The 25,945-nt window shown below is 37.2% G+C and overlaps 1 protein-coding gene across 1 annotated transcript; it reads left to right on the top strand.

The window, feature by feature from the left end:
* The first annotated feature begins 942 nt into the window (after positions 1–942).
* On the top strand, positions 943–24,940 carry LOC115452292 (dentin sialophosphoprotein). The gene is made up of 15 exons (XM_037436404.1): positions 943–975; positions 2,007–2,102; positions 3,201–3,252; positions 4,212–4,259; positions 10,857–10,901; positions 11,608–11,652; positions 13,589–13,609; positions 14,859–14,924; positions 15,387–15,563; positions 16,483–16,536; positions 17,111–17,161; positions 18,096–18,140; positions 19,275–19,295; positions 20,169–20,213; positions 20,626–24,940. Coding segments are annotated over exons 7-15 (4,404 nt in total). The 5' UTR covers positions 943–975; positions 2,007–2,102; positions 3,201–3,252; positions 4,212–4,259; positions 10,857–10,901; positions 11,608–11,652; positions 13,589–13,608; the 3' UTR covers positions 24,570–24,940.
* Positions 24,941–25,945: the final 1,005 nt, after the last annotated feature.

Genomic DNA, 25,945 nt, shown 5'->3' with positions numbered 1-25,945 from the left:
TTATTGTCAGCAGAAGGTTCTTATGAAAGCAAAAAATCCAAAAATTTCGCGGAAAATTAGAAAATTTATGAAAACTTAACGAAAATATTAATTTTATATAGCTGTCAATTGTTTGAATTAACTGTCAGCGATTAACAGAATGCGCACTGCAAATTCATAGTTAAGACGGGACAACGTCTGTTGGGTCAGTTAGTTAGCTTATGTAACTATTGTGACTATGTAAAAAAAAGATTTGGAAATAAAATACAACCTACCTAGGCGGACTCTCACAAGTTAAATACAATTAAATATATAATAACTACAATGGTCTCCTCTACTACCGAGAAATTAGGCCTTAGTCCACTACTCTGTAATGCGAATTGGTAGATTTCATACATTCTCAAAATTTCTCAGGTATGCAGGTTTCCTCACGATGTTCTCCTTCACCGTTAAAGCAAGCGATAATTCATAAAGAATACACACATAATTTCAGAAGTCAGAGATCTGTTTGGGTTTTGAACCTGAGGACATTCGTCTCGGCAGTTCGTTCCACAACCAATTATCCATCGCCACTTTACCTACCACAAGCATTTAGTTATTGTTTACCTTTCCATAAAAGTAAGCCTACGAGAATTTAATGTATTTTCCTTCAAATCTGGCATTTATTATTTTAGCAAGAAATACCTGTGTTTACTAAATATTGTTGCGTCGTTTAAATTATAAAGCCTAACTCTAAAGCCCTATTGATAAATCTGTGACGAAAATTACCAAAATCATGGCCAAAACTTATTAAATTAAATAAAGAATTATTGTAACAGCTGCCGCCATGTTTGTTTTTAATTTTCGTATCCTATAATTTATAATTGTTTTCACAACTGAATAAATTATTAAATCAAATATAATTCCGTGATTTTATGTATAAATACTGTGATTTTATAATTAATTGTACAGTCGTAGAAAATGGCGTCCATTAAAATTGTCATCTTGGCTGTTTTGGTGAGTTAGTTACATTATTTTAAAAATGTTTAAAATACTTAATAGATAAAATAATTTTTACTTTGAATAAACTAAAGTAAATGGTCATTTTTATAATCAAATATATTACTTAGATATAAATTCATAAATCAATAATTTCAATTAATTATAATAATGAGTCCAAATACAATTATTGGTTATTAACAAATTAAAAATAAATTCAATAGCTCTATTTCATGTTAAATAAATAAATATGATTTAAAAAAATCCAAATGTTTGATTTTATTAAGCATGTGAAACAAATTTAATTAGCTTCATTAAGTTGCATATATCATTAATCTAAAGAAAACATTCTTTAACTGTCCCAATTCTGTTCAATAAATGGACAATAACGTAATCAATTAATTGTTAATTTACGTTCTCATTTTCCAGATTGTAAATTGTATTTTAACACTTTGTTATAGTAAAATAACACCTAAAAGGCTAAAAATCCCCTTTTCCTTTAACGATTGAAAATTCCGCACTTTTAAAATTCGAATAACCGCCATTTTTCATAAGAAATCACGATCGCTTTTGCGATATATCTCAAAAAAGACCAAACAAAACAGGTTTTTTTGACGTTTACAAATGAGTTACTTGGATTGGTTCGTTCTCGGAATCGATTAAAGATTGGGATCGGTTATTGTAACTGGTTGTAAATAAATAAAATAAAATGCTTTATTCGTCACAGAGGCAAACATTGTTGCATTTATGATACTCACCAAATTAATGTATAAGTAATTGCTTATATAACTAAAGACCAGTGGCGAAGAGTCCTTATTACCCGATTCCTGCTGGCTTTCCTTGAGGTAGAATATCATTAGAATCTAATTATCATAAGAACGATTTGTCGACCGCATTTATGCATCTTAGTACGTATATGTTGTATCGGGGTCCCATTTCGGAAAATGACACTCTTCGCCACTGCTAAAGACATTATCATTGCATTTTATATTGGACTTTAAATAAATGAAAGACAAGTAAACAAATAAGTGTAAGTAATATGTTTTTAGCTGACTGTGGTTGCCGCTCATCGCAAACATTATCCCTGGAGGAAGCATCATGAAGGCAGGGGACGTAGTGGACACGGTGGATCCACAGAAGTCAGTGTAAGTGGAGTAAACCTTAATATTTCCAAACACTCGTATTAACAAACTATACTATATGAATAGGACGTATGCGTAGGACAACCTCCGACTCGCTGGTCCGACGACATTCGCCGGTGGACGCTGGATGAGGAGAGCGGAGGAGCGAGCAACGTGGCGCGCTCTAGGGGAGGCCTTTGTTCAGCAGTGGACAGTTGTAGGCTGATGAAATGAGACTAAATGGATGCATAGAGCACCCGAAAGCATAGCGTCGGCTATTTCATAGTTCTCTTTGTTTCTTTTTTAAACGAGCAAGGCAAAGCGACGTCGCTGCCCCTGATGGTAAGAGAGGGTCACAGAATGTCGACTGACGAGAGACGTCCCCTCGGACACAATTATGCCTGTTGGAACCGGATATGCAGGCGACGGAACGCAACACTTACATGGGCTATTATACTATACTATACTATACTTGTTGTATCCTTTGTTGGAGGTCCTTAAGGTTATAGCTTAAGGTCCATTTTTCATACATTTTGTTTCACCTTTAATCTGGGTAACTAAACAAGTATTGACAATTTCGTCGTATTAAATTTTAAAGGCCGAAATATCCATGCATATTAATTATTTTTACGTTTTTCTTTCAACTGCGAGAACTAATCACTAACTAGACGTGAATTTAAATTCTTTACTTGCCAATACTTGTTTAGTTACCCAGATTAAAGGTGAAACAAAATGTATGAAAATGGACCTTAAGCTATAACCTTAAATAAATAAATATACTGCCGTGCTAAGCGCAAAAGCGGTAAGGGAAACCTTATTTCGAGATAATCGAAGTTTTGTAAATATAGTTTTGTATGTAAAACTGAGATAGAGAAACTCTTAGGTTTTTTTAACAAGTTCTAAACAAGATACCGTTATTTAGGTAAGTTGTTTGGGTGGGTATTTCTTTAAGATATTCGACGACATAAAAATCAAGATTTTGATATGTTTTGAGATACCGCTTTAGAGCTTAGCACGGCAGTATAGCGGATTTTAACACCTTGTATACGGTTGCTACCCGCACGTATGTAAAGTATTTCCTACCACCAGCAAAAAATGCTAAACGTGTTTTATATTTTCTAGATATCCGGACCTCTGGTTTCTTTAGATTTCCTTGCAAAAGGAATAAATCATAGTAAGTTTGATTTATTTATTATAATATATTTGAATTGACGAGCACTGACGTCACGCATTTGTAATAGAGTATTTGACTTATTTTTTTATTTTTATAAAATATCTACAGCGTAAAAATTTTAAAACAAAAGAATAAAGAAATTATTGAAATTTGGTGAAAAATACACGAGTTATAAGCCATTAAAATTTGGGGTGAGTGTCAAAAAACAGAAAAGAGACGAAATACTTGTATGTGACGCCAGCGGGCATTACGATGCGTGAAAGAAAAAGACAGAGCGATATCTCCACTCCCCTCCTGCACGTAGCAATATCTGAAATTTGAATTACTGCCTCATTTCTTATCGAATTTTAATGCTGTTTTAACAGGATTTTTTTTTTGTACTAATTGCTGTTATATAAAAAATGCATAAAACAAACATAGTCAAATACACTATTCAAAGTTTAGTATTCTACTGTTTATGGGCGGTTATATTATCAGGCGAGCAACATGCTCGTCTCGTCATTTAACTAATAAAATATAGCTATACGTAGAAGTTTAGAAATAAAGTATACTTATATTATACAGAGAAAAAGTTTGATTGCTTGTAGAAGTTTAACTCTAGAATTACAGAACTGATTTTGAAAATTCTTTCCCTAATAGAAGTTACATGAAAATTATAAAATTTAAGAAAACTTAACGAAAATATTAATTTTATATAACTGTCAATCGTTTGAAATAACTGTCAGCGATTGACAGAATGCGCGCGTGCATACATAAGTAGTTAAGACGGGACAACGTCTGTCGGGTCAACTAGTTTTATATAAATTTCGTTTAATTCCTCTCCGTTTTGCACCCTTCTGCATGCATATTAATAATAATAATAATAATAAAGCCTATATTTATTCCAAAAAAAATATATTTTTTGTGCACATTATTATTATTTGATTGCCATGTTTTTATTCTTTAATATTTTTTCACAGAGAAATGCGGACAGTCCGGAGGGATTTTAGCCGAACTGTCAAATCACAGTAAGTTACTTTTATACGAACAAAGCAAAGTGACTCCACTGAGCCTAATGATGAAGTGCCAATTTAATGTATGTGTGAAATAAATATATTATTATGTTTGAAAGGCTAGATTCAGTCATTCAAATGTATAGTTATAGACTGTACATCAGGGCCAAATTCTTACTCCAAAACTTACCAATTGGTAATAAGACGATTTCTTATTTGACATATCCGTATGAGATGTCACAGCGTCCTTGGATATTAATACAACAATAATATATTTACAGAAAATATTCGATATTGCTATTTCAAAGTAGATTGAGTAACCATCGCATGAGCGCAATATTTTTGTATGACAATCTTTCCAATGTACCCTCTATATAATCTTAGAACTCTTTGGCTAGAAGACATAACTTACAAAAAAAGATGACAAAGAAGTTATTCCAAATAAGACTGTCACAGATTCGACTTTTAAAGTTTACAAAGAGGTTTTAACTTATCGATGTTAATTCGAAGTAAACAATTACCTTTTAATCTCAGTAAGTTTACGATTTTTAACTTTGCTTGTAAGCAGCAGTGTTGTGTTCCGATTGAAGAATATTGCAGCCAGTGTAACTATTGGACATGTGGGTTTCACAGATTGTATGTCTTCGATTAAATAAGGAACACAAAAGCTTCGGTAAAAATAGTAAATCGAGTTTATTCGTGTAACGTATATCACAGTCCGCCGTTGGCGGGGGTGTGTTGGCGTGCCTTCGGGGTTGCCAACTTACATAAATATATGTGGTGAGAAATCCCCCACATCACCCCCCCACGGAGGGGAAAAAAATAGTTACAAAAATAATACTTATTTTCTAAAGATAACTATTTTTTTTAACAATAGAATAAGTATCAGACATTGCAATATGAAACAACACTACACAATAAGTCCCACATAACACAATTCAATAGGTATAACAAAATACAATCCAAAAGGTATAACACAATACAATCCAAAAGGTATAACACAATACAATCTAATAGGTGAAACACAATACAACTGACCTGACGGTACAATGAGAGAAAGAAATAAAATAAAGAAATAAAGGAAAATTCTTGACACTAGAACAATTACTTATAACAATTCTTAAGATATAATATGTAAGAATCCTTAAACTAAACATCTATACACTATACGTCAATACGGGTTTTAAAAGTCACCTTTCTGCCAGATCGTGTAGTATAGGGTTTCTGCGTTACCCTCTTTACGACCGGCGCTGGATCTTCCTCTGTGTTAGTTAAGGGAGTAGTGGTGTTTGAAGTACAGTGTTTTGGATTATTTTCAACCTCGATAAACGCTGGCTTGAGTCTGTCGATGCTTACTACAACAGTTTTATCCCCCATAGTGATTGTGTATGTTTTCTCTGTTCTTTTTACTACTTTAAAAGGTCCAGAATATGGCGGTTTTAAAGACGGCCGAACTGTATCGTCACGAAGCCACACATGAGTAGACGTTTCTAAGTCCTTAAATACAAAGGACCGTTTTTGTCCGTGGCGGTGAACGGGAATAGGGCGCAGTAGTGATATATGGCGCCTGAGTTGGGATATAAAAGGAGGGACATCTTTGTTGGTCTCTGTGTGGTCTGGGGGTATTATAAATTCACCGGGCAACCGGAGAGGTTCCCCGTAGACCAAATCGGCAGGAGAAGCTTGGATATCATCCTTAAGTGCTGACCGCATTCCTAGTAAGACGGCTGGTAAAGCCTTAGACCAGGAAGCATCGTGGCACATGAGAGCCGCTTTCAAGGTTCTATGCATGCGTTCTACTAAACCGTTCGCGCAGGGATGGTAGCTCGTGGTTCGAGTCCGCGTAGTCGAGCAGAACTGCATTAGGGACTGGAAGAGTGCGGACTCAAATTGTCTGCCCTGATCGGTCGTGACAATTTGGGAACACCATACCGCGAAATCCATTCCCGAAAGAATGTTTCGGCTACTTCTTCTGCGGTAATGCCACTCATGGGCCAAGCCTCAGGCCACCTCGTATACCTATCGATGGCCGTGAGGCAATACTGGTATCCACTGCTCGGTGGAAGCGGTCCAATGATGTCGATGTGAATATGGCGAAAACGCTTAGTCGGGCTGGTGATGTTTCCTATGGGCGCAGATGTATGTCGCGTAACTTTGCTACGTTGGCATACGGTGCAGAAACGAGCCCACTCGCGACAGTCCTTATTTATGCCAGGCCAAATAAAGCGATCAGTTACCAGTCGCGCGGAACCTCGCGCGCCCGGGTGACTAAGATCATGAAGCTTATTGAAATAAGCTCGGCGAAATGGAGGGGTCAAATAAGGACGAGGTTTCCCTGTGGACGTGTCGCAAAAAATTGATAGATTTTTCCCAGGTATTGGTACTTTTTCTAGTTTAAGAGAAGACTTAGAGATCATTTCTTTAAGTTCTGAGTCGTTTTCTTGATCTTTGGCGAGAGCGCCATAGTCGTCTAGTAAATTGATAGACTCCACGCGAGACATTGTATCCGCAACTACGTTGTCTTTGCCACTAACGTGAACGATACTAGTTGTAAACTGCGAGATAAATGTTAGCTGGTTTAATTGCGGCGGAGGTAGTTTCTCGCGACGTTGGGAAAAGGCGTAGATTAAAGGTTTGTGATCAGTATAAATTGTCACGTGCTGTGCCTCCAACACGTGCCGAAAATGCTGGACAGCCTCGTAAACCGCTAGCAATTCCCGATAATAAGCGGGCCAGGTCGATTGACGAGTTGTGAGCTTCTTGCTGAAAAAGGCGAGAGGCTGCCAGTCATCATCGACCCTTTGTTGGAGACAAGCACCAACATGGGTGGAGGAGGCGTCAGTAAATAAACCTACGGGGGCAGTGTTATCGGGGTGAGCGAGGAGGGTCACTTTGGTTAAGTGGTCTTTGCACTTTTGAAATGCCATTTCGGCTTCGGGCGTCCACGGAACGGGTTTGGCACCTTTGAGCTGAGTATTTGCTAAAATATTTATTAGTGGTGCCTGTAACTCGGCAGCTCTCGGGAGAAATCGGCGGTAAAAATTTACCATTCCAAGAAACCTAAGTAGGCCTTCTACCGTTTTTGGTAAAGGAAAATCCTGCAGGGCTCTAATTCTCTCGGGTGGCGGAGATGTTCCGTTTTTGGAAATACGGTGTCCCAAGAATGTGACCTCGTCTGCACCCAATACACATTTTGAAGGATTTACGACTACCCCGTATTCGAATAGTCGTTTGAACAACGTGCGTAGGTGTTCAACGTGCTCTTCAGGAGTACTGGAGAACACCAAAATGTCATCCACATATGGGAAACAGAAGTTAAGTCCCCGCACGACCTCGTCAATGAACCTCTGAAAGGTCTGACCGGCATTACGAAGCCCGAACGTCATATAGGGGAATTCAAATAACCCGAATGGTGTTATGATAGCTGTTTTAGCCACGTCGGGTGGATGAACCGGAATTTGTTGGTATGCCTTGACCAAATCTAGTGTGCTAAATATTGTGGAACCAGCTAGGTCCTGACTAAAGTCTCCGATATGACGAACGGGGTATCGGTCCGGGACGGTGCGGGCGTTCAACGCACGGTAATCCCCACAAGGACGCCACCCATTTTCGCCCTTTTTAGCCATATGTAAGGGTGAAGACCAAGGGCTTTTCGACGGACGGGCTGTTCCGCAAGCGACCATATCCTCAAATTCCTTCTTAGCCGCATGCAACTTTTGTGCTGCAAGTCTGCGTGAACGACTCGTGATTGGTGGTCCTTCAGATGTGAGGATGTAATGTACTGTAGAATGTTTCACAGTCCGTTGCAGTCCAGGTGGCCGCGTAATTTCTGGAAATTCTTTAAGAATCTCCAGGAAAGGAGAGTCCCCAGCCAAAATTGTTTTCACACTGGACTGTGAAATATGGGCTATAATAGCAGACACGGATAACCGTGTGGTGCCGTCTATCAGCCGCAGGTTATGGCAGTCTGGCAATAGGTGGTAATGTGCCAAGAAATCGGAACCGATGATAGGCATACCCACCTCTGCAACTGTAAAATTCCACCTATAATCCCGGCGCAATCCTAAATTAAGCCGTAAGGCAATGGTGCCATACGTTTTTATTGGGCTGCCATTAGCAGCACGGAGGTCAAAGTCAGAGGGTTTTTCGTGGGACTTTACTAAGTTGCGAGGATAACAACAGATGTCGGAGCCAGTATCGACTAAAAACCGAATTCTAGTGTTGGAATCAGTCACGAATAACCGGCGGCCGGGAGAAACGCAATCAGATGCCGCCTCTACTGATTGCTGGTCGGGTTTTCCTGTAGCGATGGCTTCCATTCGCAAGGGTTGATGCATTTAGAAGCTTTCTTACCGAATTTTTTATGGTACCAACAAACACCGGAACGCGTAGAGGATTTGGAACGCGACCTTGAGGTAAGGGATCTGCCTCTTGCAGAAGACCGCGATTGTCGCGCAAAATCTGAAAATTGTTTCTGCAACATCACTAATTGTTGCTTAAGGTCCTGCAGTTCCGAAGGTAACGAAGCAGCATTCACTACGATAGGGGGGGCTGAGGAAGAAGGAGCTTCCACAATGGCGTCAGCAATTTCAGCGACCTTGTCAAGAGGAAGATCTCGCTGAGCCATAAGAATGCGCTGCACTTCACTAGGAAGTCTCCGCATCCACAATTCTCTAATGATATCTTCATCACTAGTGGAAGAGCCGGCAAGAGAACGCAGATGGCGGAGGAATGCAGAAGGTTTGCGGTCCCCCAGCTGAATATCACTCAAAAGGTTTCTAACCCGCTGTTCTTTAGATGCTGAAAATCGAGCAATTATTTCCTTTTTTAAATTTTCATATTTATTTTCAGCGGGAGGATTAGCAAGTATATCCTCAATTTCCTCAGCCATCCGCATGTCCAGAGTGGAAATAACATGACCATATTTTGTCACATCCTGTTTGATGCCGGAGATCTCAAATTGGGCTTCCGCCTGAACAAACCATATAGCAGGTTTGTCTCGCCAAAATGAGGGTAATTTCACTGAGACCCCATACACACTGCCTGGTTGAAGTGGTGACTTTACTTGCAACTCTGCTAGTTGTTGCTGTAAATCTTTTATTTGTGAATAGAGTTGCTCTTCCGTAGCCATATTTAAGCAAATCACCCAAGCAAACACAGATAATTAAAAATAAATTATTATGAACAATTATTACATGCACAAGGCAATGCTATAAAATCACAGGACACCTGATATATAACATAAGAGCTAAAATAAAATACATGCAAGCCCTGAACCTTAAAGTTATAATGTTAATGCACTTTTTATGCAGTCCCGGAAACAAATAATTATTTCAATAGCAATGCTGCCCAAAACATATTTTCTAAACATAAGGTAATATACAGCAATTGTTGCAGGTTTTCCAACCACCAAAGATTAAAATAACTTATATATTACAGACACAATATGCAAATGAAGTACAAAAGAAATTCAAAATAAGTAGGCAAATTTCAGTTAATAATTAATAGTGAATATTTATAACAATTATGTGCATTGTTTTATTTAAGCCCTTGTATTGGCTGTTGTTAATTTATTAATTTATATTTACAATAGGCAAGTTATAGTAAAAGCAATTTTAAATTTATTTGTGACAGCCGGTTTGTTAGGATGCTTTTCAAATAATAAAAGTAGGTCTGTGAATACACTGATAGGAATTCTGAAGACACCACTGACAAGTTATATTGTTCTTTCTTTTGCTGACACAACTTTTTATACTGGCAGATATAGCTGTGATATAGTCATGCATCCATAACCATTTACTAAATTAATTAAGTAGTTAGGTAGATATACTCGAAGAAAAGTTAGTACACAGTAATTTGGACGGCTTATTTTCCGAAGCACCACGGACATTCACATTTAAGTCAATCCCGATTGAAGCAGGATAAGCGGCCGTCATTCAAAGACGGCGGTTTAAGTCACAACGATGTGAGTTTCCACCACCGCACAGCACCAGTTTCGAACGATGTTCTTTAAATAAAAGAAAGGTGTTACCGTTGTTCTTGAGGAATGTCCAGACGTCTAATAAGCAGCCCCTCGAACCAAACTTGTTCGGCAATACTGGCCGGTCGCTGAGACGTATTTATTGGCAGCAGTTTTCCTCGATGTTCCTTCGAGACGTATTATTGCGTGTTCAGATCACGTCGGGGTCACCAATGTGGGTTTCACAGATTGTATGTCTTCGATTAAATAAGGAACACAAAAGCTTCGGTAAAAATAGTAAATCGAGTTTATTCGTGTAACGTATATCACAGTCCGCCGTTGGCGGGGGTGTGTTGGCGTGCCTTCGGGGTTGCCAACTTACATAAATATATGTGGTGAGAAATCCCCCACAGACATAATAAGACTTAACATGTAATGTATCAAGATGGCAAAACAATACTTTGTAATTCAAGGTGTCAAACAATACTTTGTAATTCAAGGTGTTTGTGTTTCTACTGTTTATGGATCGTATCGCTTACCATTAGGCAAACGGCTCGCATCGTCATTCAAAGCAAAAAAAAGTCGAGCCCAAAAAATATAAATAAAATAAAAATGGCGGATTGAGTTACTATATATAATGCTCTTTTTTTCAGAACACGCCGAAAGTTGGGACGATGGTCTAAACATAGTTGTTGGAGGTGAGTTCTTAATACCTTTTTCTGAGCAAATGTCCATGAGCATTCGTTGTATACATTTTCGCATGAGGTACGGCGGGAATATGCAAAGACTTAAAAATAATTTTATTAAAGATCAATTGTAAGCCTCTTTGATCAATTTTAACTATAAAATATTTATTTTATTTATTTTATTTTATTATATTTGGAAAACAAACAGTACAGTTATATATATAATATTAATGACATTAAGACTAATACATAGACCAGTAAAGTTTTCACTGATAAATATTGAAAATACCGTAATATCAAATTAAGAGCAAAACTAGTACAAAAGATAAAACATAAAACAAAAAGTTTAATTAAAATTACATACACTCTAATATGTTTTTTTAAACTTTAAGTAGGAGCCTGTAAATAGGTCTATATGAGAAATTTTTTTATTGTACTCATTACAGACTCTAAAGATAAATGTGTTTTGAGCGTAGTTCGTTCTTACATTGGGCAAATTAAACAAGAGCTTACTGGAATTACGTTAGTATATTCCTTATTAAATTGTCTATTTTATTAAGTAATTTTTCTGGTAACCCCGACTGCACTCTGACAACTCCAATTGCACTGTTTCTACCCACTTCTCCAGCATGCAAGCGCACGCGCAACTTATCGTCATTTTTCCCCACTTATATTAAACGTTTCACAAAGAATGTACTTAATTTGACATCATTTTCAGCTGGGAAAGCGGCTGGACTCATTCTCGATGGATGGCTGCCTGGGTGTAAGTATAGATTTTTTTTATGCAATCAACACGGAGGAATACCGTATTCCCGGCTTTGCGAATACAGGACATGACCGTAGCTAGAGGGGGGGGGGGGGGGCATTGTGGGGCAATGCCCTACCTTAAAATACTAATGCCCTAACTTAATCAACTAAATTATACATAATTACTCAATCAAAATATATGGACCAGCGGGTTTTTTATTTCACGATTTGGAAGTTGGTCCCGAAATTGAAAGGAATTTTGTTACACTCTGTATATTACACGAAAAATTATGCAAGTATTAAGCTGACGCCAGTATTAAGAAAGCCAAAAATCGATTGACCAGATCAGATCTAGTAACATTTTCACTTCCGCCCTAGCTGTAACCACTGCTACCCAAATTGTTAAATAGAGTAAGATAAGTAGAATAAGTAGTAACTATGCTAGAATGTAAGTAAGATAGTTAGATAAAGTAAGGTAAAGTAAGGCTCAAATGTTATTAGTATAGGAATAAAAAGAACAAAAAATAGACAAAGAAAAAAAAACAAACATTCCTTGTCCTGGATAGGGGGACCAGAAAAAAAAAATTAACCTCTGCTGCCCTATCTTAAATTCAAGTCTAGCTATGGCTGCTGTAGGACCCTCGAGGAAAGGTGGAAGGAAGAATCTAAATCTGTGGAAGGAAATGTGGGGGAGGAAGGGAAATTATGAATGGGATACTGGAATCACGGATTATCGACTGCAGGGTCTTGTAGGAAATTTGGGAGAGGATAGCCAGGGAAGAAAATGTGGGGAAGAAGGAACTCGCTTAGAATGGGAGGAAGAAAGAAAGCCAGGAAATGTTCGCGAGCCGTTATAGACCTCAAGGTGAATTGGCAACCACGACGTATACACAGAAGTGTGTAGAGAAGGTACCCTCTTAAGATGCGAGGAAGAAAGAAAGCCAGGAAATGTTCACGAGCTCATAGGCCTCAATATGTTACAACTATGAGGTATACACTGAACTGTGTGTCTAGAGCGACAAATGTACCCCGTGCGGGCGTGAGGTGTGGAGACAGAGCGCACAAGAATTGCCTCGGAGGAGTATGGATCAGTTATTAATTAGAAAGAAGTAGTTGTATTACGGTTCGACTGCAGAGGTCTCGATTTCGAACCCCGGGTCCCAGGGTCTTTTTTTTTTTTGTTTTCGCGGAGAAAGTGCCTTATTACTACCGCTCAACCTTCGTGGGAGGTGACCGAGCGGTTATGCTGGGGTAATCGTGCCTTACGGCCCGGCGTTGAGCCGCCCGGATTTGATGGTGACCTTCGGGCGACCTCCGGGCCGAGTCCCTAACCCTATATACAACTTAACCTATGCACGGCCTACCAGCTAAAACTCCGCGGTGGCCCTCTTCGGCGCATTTGGGACGGCTGGGTCCCAGGGTCTACTTCGAAAAACGAACGTCGAAACGTCGGTCCGAAGCGAAGAAACGACGAACTTCGGATTTAACTTTACTACCAAATTACTATCCGTCACCGTTCTGTAGCTTACTTTAGTGGTAGGATCAATTTCTCGTATATTTTATTTTGGAGGGAGCAGTGGAACTTTATCCTCGCAGATGGTTTTAAAAAGTGATAGTATAAGTTCTTACAAACTCCATGTCTGAAATATTGCGATGAACAGATCGGATCCGTAACACTTAGTAGTAACAAAACGTGCGATCCCTCATCTGAAACTACGGATTTTGTTTTTCGAAGTAGACCCTCTGAAGTCACATTTCACTATTACTGTAATTTGACAGCTTCCTTTTCCACCTACTTTCAAAGGTTATAACTTATTCATTATTGCGTGGATTTTGAAAATTCTTTCTCGATAGATTATTGATAAATGTAATTAAAAAAAAATCGTCTACCCAATTAACGTGTAGACATATAGGTTATATTTAATAATCTAACATTATTTATTTATTTTCAGTGGGATCAGCATTACATAAAAGTAAGTATCAAATATTTATTCATACTAGGTTTAGATCGAGTCTCAGCGTGAATTTTTTTTCGGGCTAAAAGTTCCCTTTTATTTTTTCCCGGGATACTTTGTACTGCATGCGCGGTACGGCAGCGATCCGAGGTTCTGGGTTCGAATCCCGCGTCGGCAAAGTGGTATTGGGTTTTCTGCTCAGTATCAGCCCGGAGTTCGTAATTTGTGCTCGATATGGCGATAGGCTCGCATATCACATCATGGGACGGAACACACTTGGCGAAAATTGGGTACCCTGGTTGCGCCTCTGCATACCCCTTCGGGGATAAATGCGTGATGAGTTTGTTTGTTGTATAATTAGCTACACATCGGTGAAAACTGCATTCAATTCTACGCAGTTGTTGCGTGATGCGTGTACAAACAAGACAATTTTTTTAAAAAAATATTTTGCATCTGTTGCCAAAAGACCGTCGTATTAAATTTTCTTCAATATCTACAATATACAGACAGGCCTTTTACAATTTTATTACATCGACAGAGTTCATATTGAATGAAACATCATTATTCGAATAGTTTAAACATGTAAAAAAAAATCTGGAAAACGTGTGCCACTATGACGGGTTTTAAAACCTTGTGTATGGTCGCTATCCAGTATAAAATATTCTACCATCAGCAAAGGTATGTAGGTTTCTTCACGATGTTTCACTTCACCGTTAAAGCAAGTTACAATTCAAATACAGACGTAACTTTGAAAAGTCAGAAGTGGGTTTAGAACCTGCGACCATCGGCTTTGCAGACCGTTTCCATCTATCATTGCTTGATTGCGGTTGCATGCACATGCGCACCTTCAATATTAAGGAGAGACTCTAATGGCGAGGCTTTAATTAGCAGAACGGTCAATATCAGCGAGTCCGACAGAAATACGTGATTTTCTCGTGTTAAAAAGTCTATCACTGCTTACCAGTATAACCTAACCCCCATATTCATAGACGTTTTTTTTATCGAAGAACGGAGCATTGCTGTGATAACAAGTCTGTTTCTCAGCTTTGTTTATCTGACAACTTGCTGTTTGTTTAGCTTTGTTTATCTGACAGCCAACTAGATTCAAGTTGCATCTCAATATTATCCAATCCCAACGGCCCTATGTCTACGCACTGCGACGGCTTCCATGCCGTCAGCACTGAGAAACAGACTTGTTATCACAGCAATGCTCCGTCCTTAGATAAATAACGTCTATGAATACGGGTGTAATTCTAATAATTTTCAGTGTGCCTCGGCGCTATGAGAATGGAGTTCTGCGTCTCCACGAGCCACTACAAGAAATTATTGAAAGGTAAGTTTTTATCTAACGAGTTTGTAACTTTGCAGACTTGAAAGAGCTATTAGATAAGAGACCCCACCGCTCCTGATATGCGAAGTTACCACAAGAGATTACCCCTTGCTAATCGGCATAATTATGTTTTGAAATCAGACAGGCTGATCCGGGAACGCAACACCCATATGGGTCGTATGACATTTTGCATGACGGTCGCTGGCACGGCAAATATACCTCTAACATGAAAGCTGTTTTTAAGACAAGCATAATATAATGAGATCAGCCCTGTATTATATACTGTCCCACTGCTGCACGGGCCTTCTAATTAGAGGGATTAGGCTACCACGCTGTAGTGCGGGCAAACTTAACACCCCCAAAATTCCTATAGAGAACTTCTATGCATGCAGGTTTCCTCACGATGTTTTCATCGTTAAAGTAAGCGATAATTCACAAAGAATACACCATTAATACACATTTCAGGTCGTCAGCTAGGGCTCTGCAAGCGAGACTTCGGGCAGAAGTGGGGCTGCAAGAAGTACACAGGCGACTTCGCGAATTACGCTGAAGTAATAAAGTTCTACGAACTCAATGAGATATGGAAGCAGATCGAAGATATCCTGAAGAAGAATTCTTACTCTCATTGGAGATCTGTTCAAGGTATTTTATTTGACTTATTAAAGTTAATGGTAAATTACAATACCTCGGAATGCACGTAAAGCCGTTGGTCCTGATCCCTCTCCGGTCATGTCATCTCACCGGACTATGAGAAGGAACAGATAGTGCTTGTGTATTTCACACTTGTGCACTATAATATCTCCTGCTGATCTCTCTCTGGTCATGTCTCACCGGACTATGAGAAGGAACAGAGAGTGCTTGTGTATTGCACACACTCGTGCACTATAATATCTCCTGTCTGATCTCCGTTGAGATTGGTCATGGCCGAAATTCGGCTAGGAATGAATAATTCACTGGCATCTTCTATTATTGCCATACACAGCTCTCTATTCAGTTTTTTTTACATTGCGTTACTAAATGAAAACACATATTTATCTACTTGGAAATAACACTTTACAATAAGTTACTTGAGCCGTAGATGTAAAATAATAAGTGTAAGTTTCGAACAAAATAAATAATAATAAAAAGTAATTTTAATAATTGCGTCCTAATGCCACTACTACTACTACTCTAAGAGAATTCGTCGCAGCGACAACACACTTATAGTCAGAAATACACCCACGCACACCACAATCGCATTAAACTACATGATAAAAAAATCAGAAAAATAAAACCGGGATATTTTGGTGAAAATATTTGTTATAGTTGGATGATTTTTGGCACAATTTTAGTCAATGTTAAAATTGCTTTCAAGAAAACTGTCCACTGCTAGACCTCTAATGAGAAGGTTTAGGTTAGTCCATTACGTTGTAGTGCGGGATTTCACAACCTTCGAAATTCTTATGGAGAATTTTTAGCTACTCATGAAGTTTTCCTTCACAGTTAAAGCGAGTAAATTCAGATGCATCCTGTTTATAATAATTTGATTTATATGTGGTTTCTAATGATTTTCTTCTTACAGGAGCCCCTAAGGTCATCATATCAACTATACTCGACCTCGCAGCTATATTCAAACGTAAGAACAATATTTTATATATTTAACACACCTTTTTAATCCAAAATTCATTGGAAAGGTATTGAACTATATTATAAATAATGATATTCAAAAAGTATGAAAATAATGAAACATCGATATATATGTACTACGTACTAGATTTAGCGTTCCGAACATTCACTGTATTTAACTGAATTGAACTGATATCCAATCAAACTTACTTTAGTATGGTCAATATTGACAGCTTGTGGTTGTGTACGGAGTGGCGGTCATGGTTTAAGAACGCCAGTGTAAGTGCAAACCTGAATGTGAATAAAAAAAATTGTGAAAAAAATAAATTATTTGTTAAGTGAATAAATAGGTTATAACAGTGAAGTTTTGCTTGCCATTTTAGTTCAGATTTTGAACAAATAGTTTATATGGACGTTCATGTCTATAGAATATAGGTCAATAGGTTCAAATAAATCATTTAATTTAATTTCATGTCATTTCATTTAAAAAAATGCTTATATTTCTCGAAGTAGAAAGTTTCTGTTAGTTTTAAGTTTTCGTCTGTCAACTCCAGTGTGGTAATATCTAATGTTTTTTTTTTCAGAGGACGCTGGATCTTGGAAACAGGAGGTTATTGAAACCGTCGTCGAAAAATGTAAGTAACATAAAGATACAAAGTTCTAAGATTAAGTATATAGAGCGGACATTGAGAAGATTGTCATACAAACATTTTTGGCTCATGCGATGGTTAATTAATATACCGTGAAATAGCTAAAAACCAAAGTTAAATACAATTTGCATGTTTATATTAGTTCATTATCTGTCAATGAATTAATATATAGAATAGTAATATCAGCCCTGTATTATATACTGTCCCACTGCTGCACGGGCCTCCTCTACTACTGAGAGGGATTAGGCCTTAGTCCACCACGCTGTAGTGCGGATTGGTAGACTTCACACAATCTCATTCCTATAGAGAACTCAGATGTGCAGGTTTCCTCACGATGTTTTCCTTCACCGTTAAAGCGAACGATAAATTCACAAAGAATACACACATGATTTTTGAACGGTTTTTATTAAAAGATAGTGTAATTCTTGACGAAGGTCTAAGTTAATAATATATTTGATCCCTATAACACAGGTTCTTCGAGCATAAGTATCACAGGTTTTATTTCTTATTGCGACAAATTTAAAAATAAATGCAATGAACAACTCTGTAAAATTTGTACACCAACTGAGTTTTGTAACAATTAACATTTGTTTGTTTTTAATACAAATAAATTATTTAATTTTATTACGGTTTTATGTAAATTGACGGAAATATAATGATTACTGTTGAAGAGGTCGTGTTGTGTTGGAATAAACAGACTTGTTATCACAGCTCCGTCCTTAAATAAATAACGTCTATTAATAAGGGAGCTAGATATTATATTTAGGAGATGTGTCCTTTTCGAAATTGCATATTTAATTGTCATCAATGTTAAATTAAATATTTTACTACCCACATTTACTTAACAGAAATTAATATTTGGAATGTAGCCTTATATATATTTACGCGTATCTAACGATATTAAAATTATTCCTTACAGTGGCCATAATTCTTGGCGCTTTGGGCAAGTCGTATCATCCTGAATGTAAGTATTTTACTATTATACCCTGTAATATGCCATGCTTCGGCGGCGTGGTGTTTCATAGCTGGTACGAGTACGACTACAACGCTAAGGTTCTGGATTCGAATCCTAGATTTTTTTTCCTTTGAATAACGAGACGAGCTTGCCGTTCGTCAGATGGTAAGCGATACGATCCATAAACAGCAGAAACACCATCCAACACCTTGAATTAAAACATTGTTTGGTATTCCACTGCGCTCGTCTGAGACATGAGATGTGTTATTATGTCTAGTAGTTACACTGGCTGCAATAATTAAACTGGCTAATTCGAAGACTTTGTAGCCTTCGTGGCTATATAATTATAATATAAAAAAAAAAAAAAAAATAGTCAGTGGGCTTAGAATGTCACAAAAACACGACTCTGTTTATTGTGATTGGTTGAAACTAACACGCGGCTGACGTAGTCTCGACCAATCACAAACTTTAAAATTAAACTTCAACTTACGCGTTCTTTTTGAAACATTGTAAGTGCATAGTAGTGTGTTTGGTTTTTTTTCGGATCTTTTCACAGCTGCCTTAACACTACACTAACTTGAAAATGACAACTATACAGGAGAGATGTTTAAAGTCAAAAATAAGATAAATTTAATTATAGTTGAGCGTTTTGTGTAATTCAAGAATTATTTATTGTATACCAAAAAGAAAAAAAAATTAATAATATATAATAATATCAGCCCTGTATTATATACTGTCCCACTGCTGAGCACGAGCCTCCTCTACTACTGAGAGGGATTAGGCCTTAGTCCACCACGCTGTAGTGCGGATTGGTAGACTTCACACACCTTCGAAATTCCTATAGAGAACTTCTCAGATGTGCAGGTTTCCTCACGATGTTTTCCTTCACCGTTAAAACGAACGATAAATTCACAAAGAAAAAAAAATAAAGAAAAAAATTGTAAGCTTATAAATGATAAAGAAATAATAATTAGCTTTCTAACGGAAATTAGCTACATCGACTTAGCGTAATGTTAATTGCAGCTGTTGCTTTGTTTGTTCTTTCCATTCACAACTAGGCTATTTTAAACGCCTTATCTGTTAGATAATCTTTATTATATTTAGTTGTTTTTGTTATTAGTAATAATTGTTTTTCTTTTTCAGTGGGCCCCTATGTGTCTGAAGGTACGTTTCACTACAATTGTTATGTTAATTAATATTATAAATAAGAAAATTAGGAGTAAAATGCAAAATGAGCTGAACGTATTTGTACGAAATCCATACATAATATAAAACAAAGACTCCTTTTCTGTCTGTATGTGATCGATTTTCTCAAAATCTACTGAACGGATTTTTGTACAGTTTTTACTAAAAGATAGTGCAATTATTGATGAAGGTGTAGGTTAATACATTACGGTTTTATGTAAATTGACTGAAACATAACGATTACTGTTGAAGAGGTCACGTGGTTGTACAAAATCTCGTGGATCGGGATTTACGCGGGAACCACTTTGTAACACATTGATTTTTACGCGGGCTGAACCGTGGGCACAACTAGTAAAGTAAAAAAAAGGAAAGCAGAAAGTAAGAAAAAGGTTTATTGTCAAAACTGATGCATGAAACATAACAAAAAAGTGGGTTATAGTATAACTTTCGCTCGCATTTTCGCCTCTTAAAAAAAGTACTCTTTATCCTTCCCAAGGTTTTAAACTGTATCCAAACCAAATTTCATCGAGATCCGTTGGGAAGTTTTTGAGTTTATGGCAGTTTTGTGGGGTAAAAGTCCCGCTATGTATTTTATCCGGATAGAAAGTAGCATTTATCTTTCCCAGGGGTACAATCTGTTTCCAAACCAAATTTCATTGAGTTTCATTGGGTAGTTTTTGAGTTAATGGCGTATTTAGTCAAGCAGACAGATAGGGGACTTTTTTTAGTAGTGTATTTTTAGAACTTTTTAAAAGGAACAATTCCGACTTACTTGATTGTTGCGCAACTTTATAATATACATAGAATTTTGTGATCTTAAACATATGTTTTATAAAGTTTATTTCTTTGCAGGATTCATTGACTACTTCAAGAACTTAGAATCGAAGTACAGCCTTAGTAAGTATACAATAGTAACGTTTATAATATATATTTTAAGAGATTAATCAAAAGACGTAATGCTATATATAAATAATTTCAAATACTCATGTTAGGTTTTTTTTTATTTCTTTGAATGACGAGACGATCTTGCCGCTCGCCTGAAGGTAAGCGATACGATCCATAAACAGTAGAAACACCAACACCTTGAATTACAAAGTATTTTTTGGTATTCCACTGCGCTCGACTGAGACATGAGATGTTAAGTCTTATGTCCAGTAGTTACACTGGCTACAGTGTCCTTCAAACCTACAACAGAGACTACACACTCTGCTTGGCGGCAGAAATTGACATTGCGGTGGTACCCAGGCGGACTCTCACATTTGGGAGACCTACCAGTAATAATGTTTAAACTAAATGTATTTTTGTCCAGAGCTTTCAAGTCGCATCGCGGATATCAAGAAAATCATCACTCCAATACAGAAGCATCGTCTAAACGAAGCATTATTCGAGTGTGAAGACTCGGAATTCAACAAAGATGATGATGATAGTAAAGAAAGCGATAGTGAGGTTGGTACTGCCGGGTCCGGTGTAAGTAAGGAGGGCAGTCAAAATAACACAAAGAAAGATAAGGACAATGAAAAGAAAAGTAAGGAGAATGATTCTAGTAAAGGAAGTAATGATAATTCTGAAAGCAAATCTGACGGTTCTAGCCAGTCAGGTAACTCCTCGTTCTCCAAAAGTGGCAAATCTGACGGATCTAGTCAATCTAAAAGCTCCTCATACTCTAAAACTGAAAAGTCTAATGGAGAGTCAGAGAGCAATTCGTATTCGAAAAGCAAAAGTTCTGACAAATCTAGCCATTCAGAAAGCTCCTCAGACTCTGGAAGTAAAGCCTCTGAGAATTCCAGTAAATCATCATCCTCTGCTACTTCAAAAACTGAAGGTAATAACAAATCTAGTACAAAAAGTTCCTCAAAATCCAAGAGCGAAAGTTCCGATGATTCTGACCAGTCGAAAAGCTCTTCAAACGCTGAAAGCCAAAGTTCTACCACTACTGGTGGAAAATCGAAGTCATCTAAAAACGGAAATTCTGACGAAAGTTCTAGCAAAGAATCTGGCACGAGTCAAACAAAAAGCTCTGCTAAATCTGAAGCTAAAACTGGCAGTGCCATTAGCAAATCAAAAACTGAAGCCTCATCGCAAACTCAAAGTGAATCGAAAAACTCTTCTAACACCCAAACCTCTAAAGATAAAAAGTCAAATCACAAAGACAGAAACCAACAAACTAGTACTCAAAAGGACAAGAATTCAAAAACACAAGAATCGGAAAAAGTAATTTCATCCAGTAAGGACAACAGGGGTAAAGCTACTAAATCCAGTGACAAAGATGACGACTCTAAGAACATAGAAGATAAGAGTAATAAGAGTAATAAAAACTCTGGCACTAACGATAAAAAGTCCGGAAGCGAGAGTTCCGGTTCAAAGCATGAAGGATCGAGCCAAACTGGATCTTCCCACAAAAAGCATGGTGACAAAAAAGATCGGAAAGATGACAACAATGGCAAATCGCGTGATGATGACAATGATTCCTATATATCAGGGAATAACGGTTCTAAATCTGGTAAAGACGCTGACGACGATTCTGATAAAAAAGATAAACACTCAGGCAAGGACAACAAGTCAGGAAATAACAGTTCTAAAACTGGTAAAGACGCTGACGACGATTCTAATAAACGAGATAAACACTCAGGTAAAGGAAACAAGTTAGGAAATAACAATTCTAAATCTGGCAAAGACGATGACGACGATTTTGATAAACGAGAAAAGCACTCGGGTAAAGGAAACAAGTCAGGAAATAACAGCTCTAAATCTGGTAAAGACGCTGACGACGATTCTGATAAACGAGATAAGCACTCAGGCAGGGACAACAAGTCAGGAAATAATAGTTCTAAATCTGGTAAGGAGGCTGACAATGATTCTGATAAACGAGATAAGCACTCAGGCAAGGACAACAAGTCAGGAAATAACAGTTCTAAATCTGGTAAGGAGGCTGACAATGATTCTGATAAACGAGATAAGCACTCAGGCAAGGACAACAAGTCAGGAAATAACAGTTCTAAATCTGGCAAGAAGGCTGACAATGATTCTGATAAAAAAGATAAACACTCAGATAAAGGCAACAAGTCAGAAAATACCGGTTCCAAATCTCGCGAAGAGAGCGACTTTGATTCCGATAAGAAAGATAAGCACTCAGGCAAGGACAACAAGTCAGGAAATAACAGTTCTAAATCTGGTAAAGAGGTTGACTTTGATTCTGATAAACGAGATGAACTCTTAGACAAAGGCCAAAAATCAGGAAAAAACTATTCCAAATCTCGTGATGAAAGCGACAATGATAATTATAAAACTACAGGCTCTGATAAAGGTAATAATACAGGTAGCACGAAAAAATCCAAAAATGAAGAATCCAGCAAATCAAGCAGTACTTCCAACTCTTCTAGCTCTTCCAGTAAACAAGGATCTAAAAGTCAAAGTTCCGCATCTGCATCCAGTGAAAGCAAATCCGATAAGGTTAACAATGATAAAACTGGAGGCAACAAAGAGTCTAAAAAAGGTAATAAGAAAGGCGCAAGTAAAGGAGATAATAAAGGACATAAAGACTCAGGCGCAGGAAAGAACAAAGGTTCCGATGATGATGTGCGTGAAGGACGGCTCCAATGTAGAAAGGGTCAAAGCAAGGATAGATCTGGCAAGAGAGGACCGAAACATAATAAATCTGGAAGTCAAGATAAAGACAATAAAATAAAACAGGGATCTAATGATTCAGAATCCAAAACAGGCAATGGATCTTCCAAAAATCAGGGTTCTAAAACGTCAAGTCCATCATCCAGTTCTTCCAATTCTAAGCAAGAATCAGTAGAAAGTATCAGTAAATCACAAAGCTCTTCTAATTCTAAAGACGGATCAGTAGAAAGTGAGAGTAAAGCACAAAGCTCTTCCAATTCTAAAGATGGATCAGTAGAAAGTAAGAGTAAAGCACAAAGCTCTTCCAATTCTAAAGACGGATCAGTAGAAAGTAAGAGTAAAGCACAAAGCTCTTCCAATTCTAAAGATGGATCAGTAGAAAGTAAGAGTGAAGCACAAAGCTCTTCTAATTCTAAAGACGGAACAGCAGAAAGTAAGAGTAAAGCACAAAGCTCTTCCAATTCTAAAGATGGATCAGTAGAAAGTAAGAGTAAAGCACAAAGCTCTTCTAATTCTAAAAATGGATCAGTAGAAAGTAATAGTAAAGCACAAAGCTCTTCCAATTCTAAAGATGGATCAGTAAAAAGTAAGAGTGAAGCACAAAGCTCTTCTAATTCTAAAGATGGATCAGTAGAAAGTAAGAGTAAAGCACAAAGCTCTTCCAATTCTAAAGATGGGTCAGTAGAAAGTAAGAGTAAAGCACAAAGCTCTTCTAATTCTAAAGATGGATCAGTAGAACGTAAGAGTAAAGCACAAAGCTCTTCCAATTCTAAAGATGGGTCAGTAGAAAGTAAGAGTAAAGCACAAAGCTCTTCCAATTCTAAAGACGGATCAGTAGAAAGTAAGAGTGAAGCACAAAGCTCTTCTAAATCTAATACTGACGAGTCTAAGGGATCATCCAGGTCTGAAAACGAAGTTTCTGGTGGGTCTAATCCTGACTCCTCCAATTCTAATAACCAAGAATTAAGCGATGATAATTCTCAAATTGTCGATAGTGGATCGAGTTTATATAACCAAGGGGCCAAGGTTGGTAGTTCATCACCCATTATCAATTCTGATAAGCAAGATTCTAGTTCAAATAAACAAAAAGCCGACAAAGAAGTAAAAGTGAATAAAAACAGACATGAAAGTGGAAATGATGAGGAGAACGACAAAAGGTCTGGTCACCAAAATGGCGTGAGTAAATCCGAACAGATCAGTTCCGGAAGCTCCTCGCAAAGTAAAACCAAAACAATTTCTGATGAAAACAAATACGAAATGTCAGAAGTGTCTTCAAGTAAAAACTACGGAAAGTCCATTAGAAAAGAACACTCGTCGTATTCCGGAGAATATGAATCTAAACACTGGTCAAAGAGTTCTAGGAGCTCTGATACTAAAAACTTCGACCAGTCTGAATATAGCAATAATCACGAAGAAAGCTACGAATTAAGAAAATCGCAGCGTAGTTCAAGTTTTAAATCGAACAAACAAAGTTACGAAGATAGTAATGGTTGGCAATCAGAACGTGAATATAAATCCGCTTTTGAACAATCATCATCCAGTCAAACTTCAGATGGTGAATATAGCGATTCTAGCTATACACAGGTAGAATCGTTTGCAGAAAATGAAGAGACTGAATATGACAGCTAAAATGGCGCGAAACGGAAAATATCGGCCTTAGTTTTTAATGAGCAATGGAAAAATGTGACCAAGTAGTTTAACAAAAAGTATTTATGAGAACATTATGGTGTATGTAGATACTTCGTTACAACTACTCTAAAACTAGGACAATATGAATCAAGGAGTGAAAAAGAAAGAAATCAATACTGCTTATCGAAAATTATTTTTATATTGATCTATAATCTGTGTACATACCTAAATACAATTCTTAGTGAATAATAATCATTTTGATATATATTTCGTGTCTATTGACCCCGTTTTAACGATATTCGAACAGTAATTTATGTGTATACTTTTTATAAACTGCATTGGATTGGTCACGAAAAAAATGGAACAACATACATAGGTCTAAGTAAGAATAAATTTTAAGATATATGGATTTTTTAAAATGGTTTATAAATTAAATAGCATTGAAAAATGATTACATTGTTTTATTCGTTAATAACATTTTACATTTCGCATCCCCAACGAGCCAGATCGAGTAATGAAATGTCAAGTTTCATTCCATTTTACATTTAGTTGCTATCTCAGACTAGCAATAATTTAAAATAAAATAAGTAGTGATACTATTACCTATTATATTACTTTATTTCTTATTTCAAAAAGAAAGAAAAGCACATATGTAAGAGTAATAATAGAACAAATTTATGACATAATTATTGAACAGAGTCAAGACGCCTTTCCACAATCTTAAGGCTAATAAAAAATATGTAGAAATAACATATTCCATCGATATACTATGCTTTTTTCTCCTGTACATATAAAAATGAATCTCTATTTCCCTTGGTCATCACATCACGCGTGATAGATGAACGGATGGAACAATTTCGCTAATTCTTTTATTTTTGTGTTAATTATTATTATTATTTGTTATCAGGCAGGCAGTTATTTAACTGATACGTCTGTATCCTGTAATTATTGATTCCGGTTTCACTTCCCAGCAAAATATTTGTCAGATTTATTCTTAAACTGGTTCACATTGTCTGATGCAACTACATCCTGTGGGAGGTTGTTCGCCCTTACTACTCTATTCGTCAAGAAATGCATGCAATTTGTTATTGGACAAGGTGGACAGTAGTTTTTTAATAAGACCCTTGAGACGAACATTGGTATCTTAGTTAAACAGGTTGTGGAACCCCTGGATGTCATAGGGCCTAAAAGAAAGTGGTGTTAGTTACACTATTTATAAGTCAAGAACGGATGAACCGATTTGGCTGAAAATTGGTGGAGACGTAGCTTAGAACCAGGAGACGAACATAGGAGACTTTTTATCCCGTTCCCATGGCAACGGGACGTTACATAAGACGTGGTATATGAAAGCAAAATTTGGTATGGAGATAGTATAA

The sequence above is a fragment of the Manduca sexta genome, chromosome 1, assembly GCF_014839805.1.
Source record: "Manduca sexta isolate Smith_Timp_Sample1 chromosome 1, JHU_Msex_v1.0, whole genome shotgun sequence".
Lineage (NCBI taxonomy): Eukaryota > Metazoa > Arthropoda > Insecta > Lepidoptera > Sphingidae > Manduca > Manduca sexta.
The sequence above is the reverse complement of the archived record's forward strand: the minus strand, read 5'-3'. Positions and strand labels throughout refer to the sequence as shown.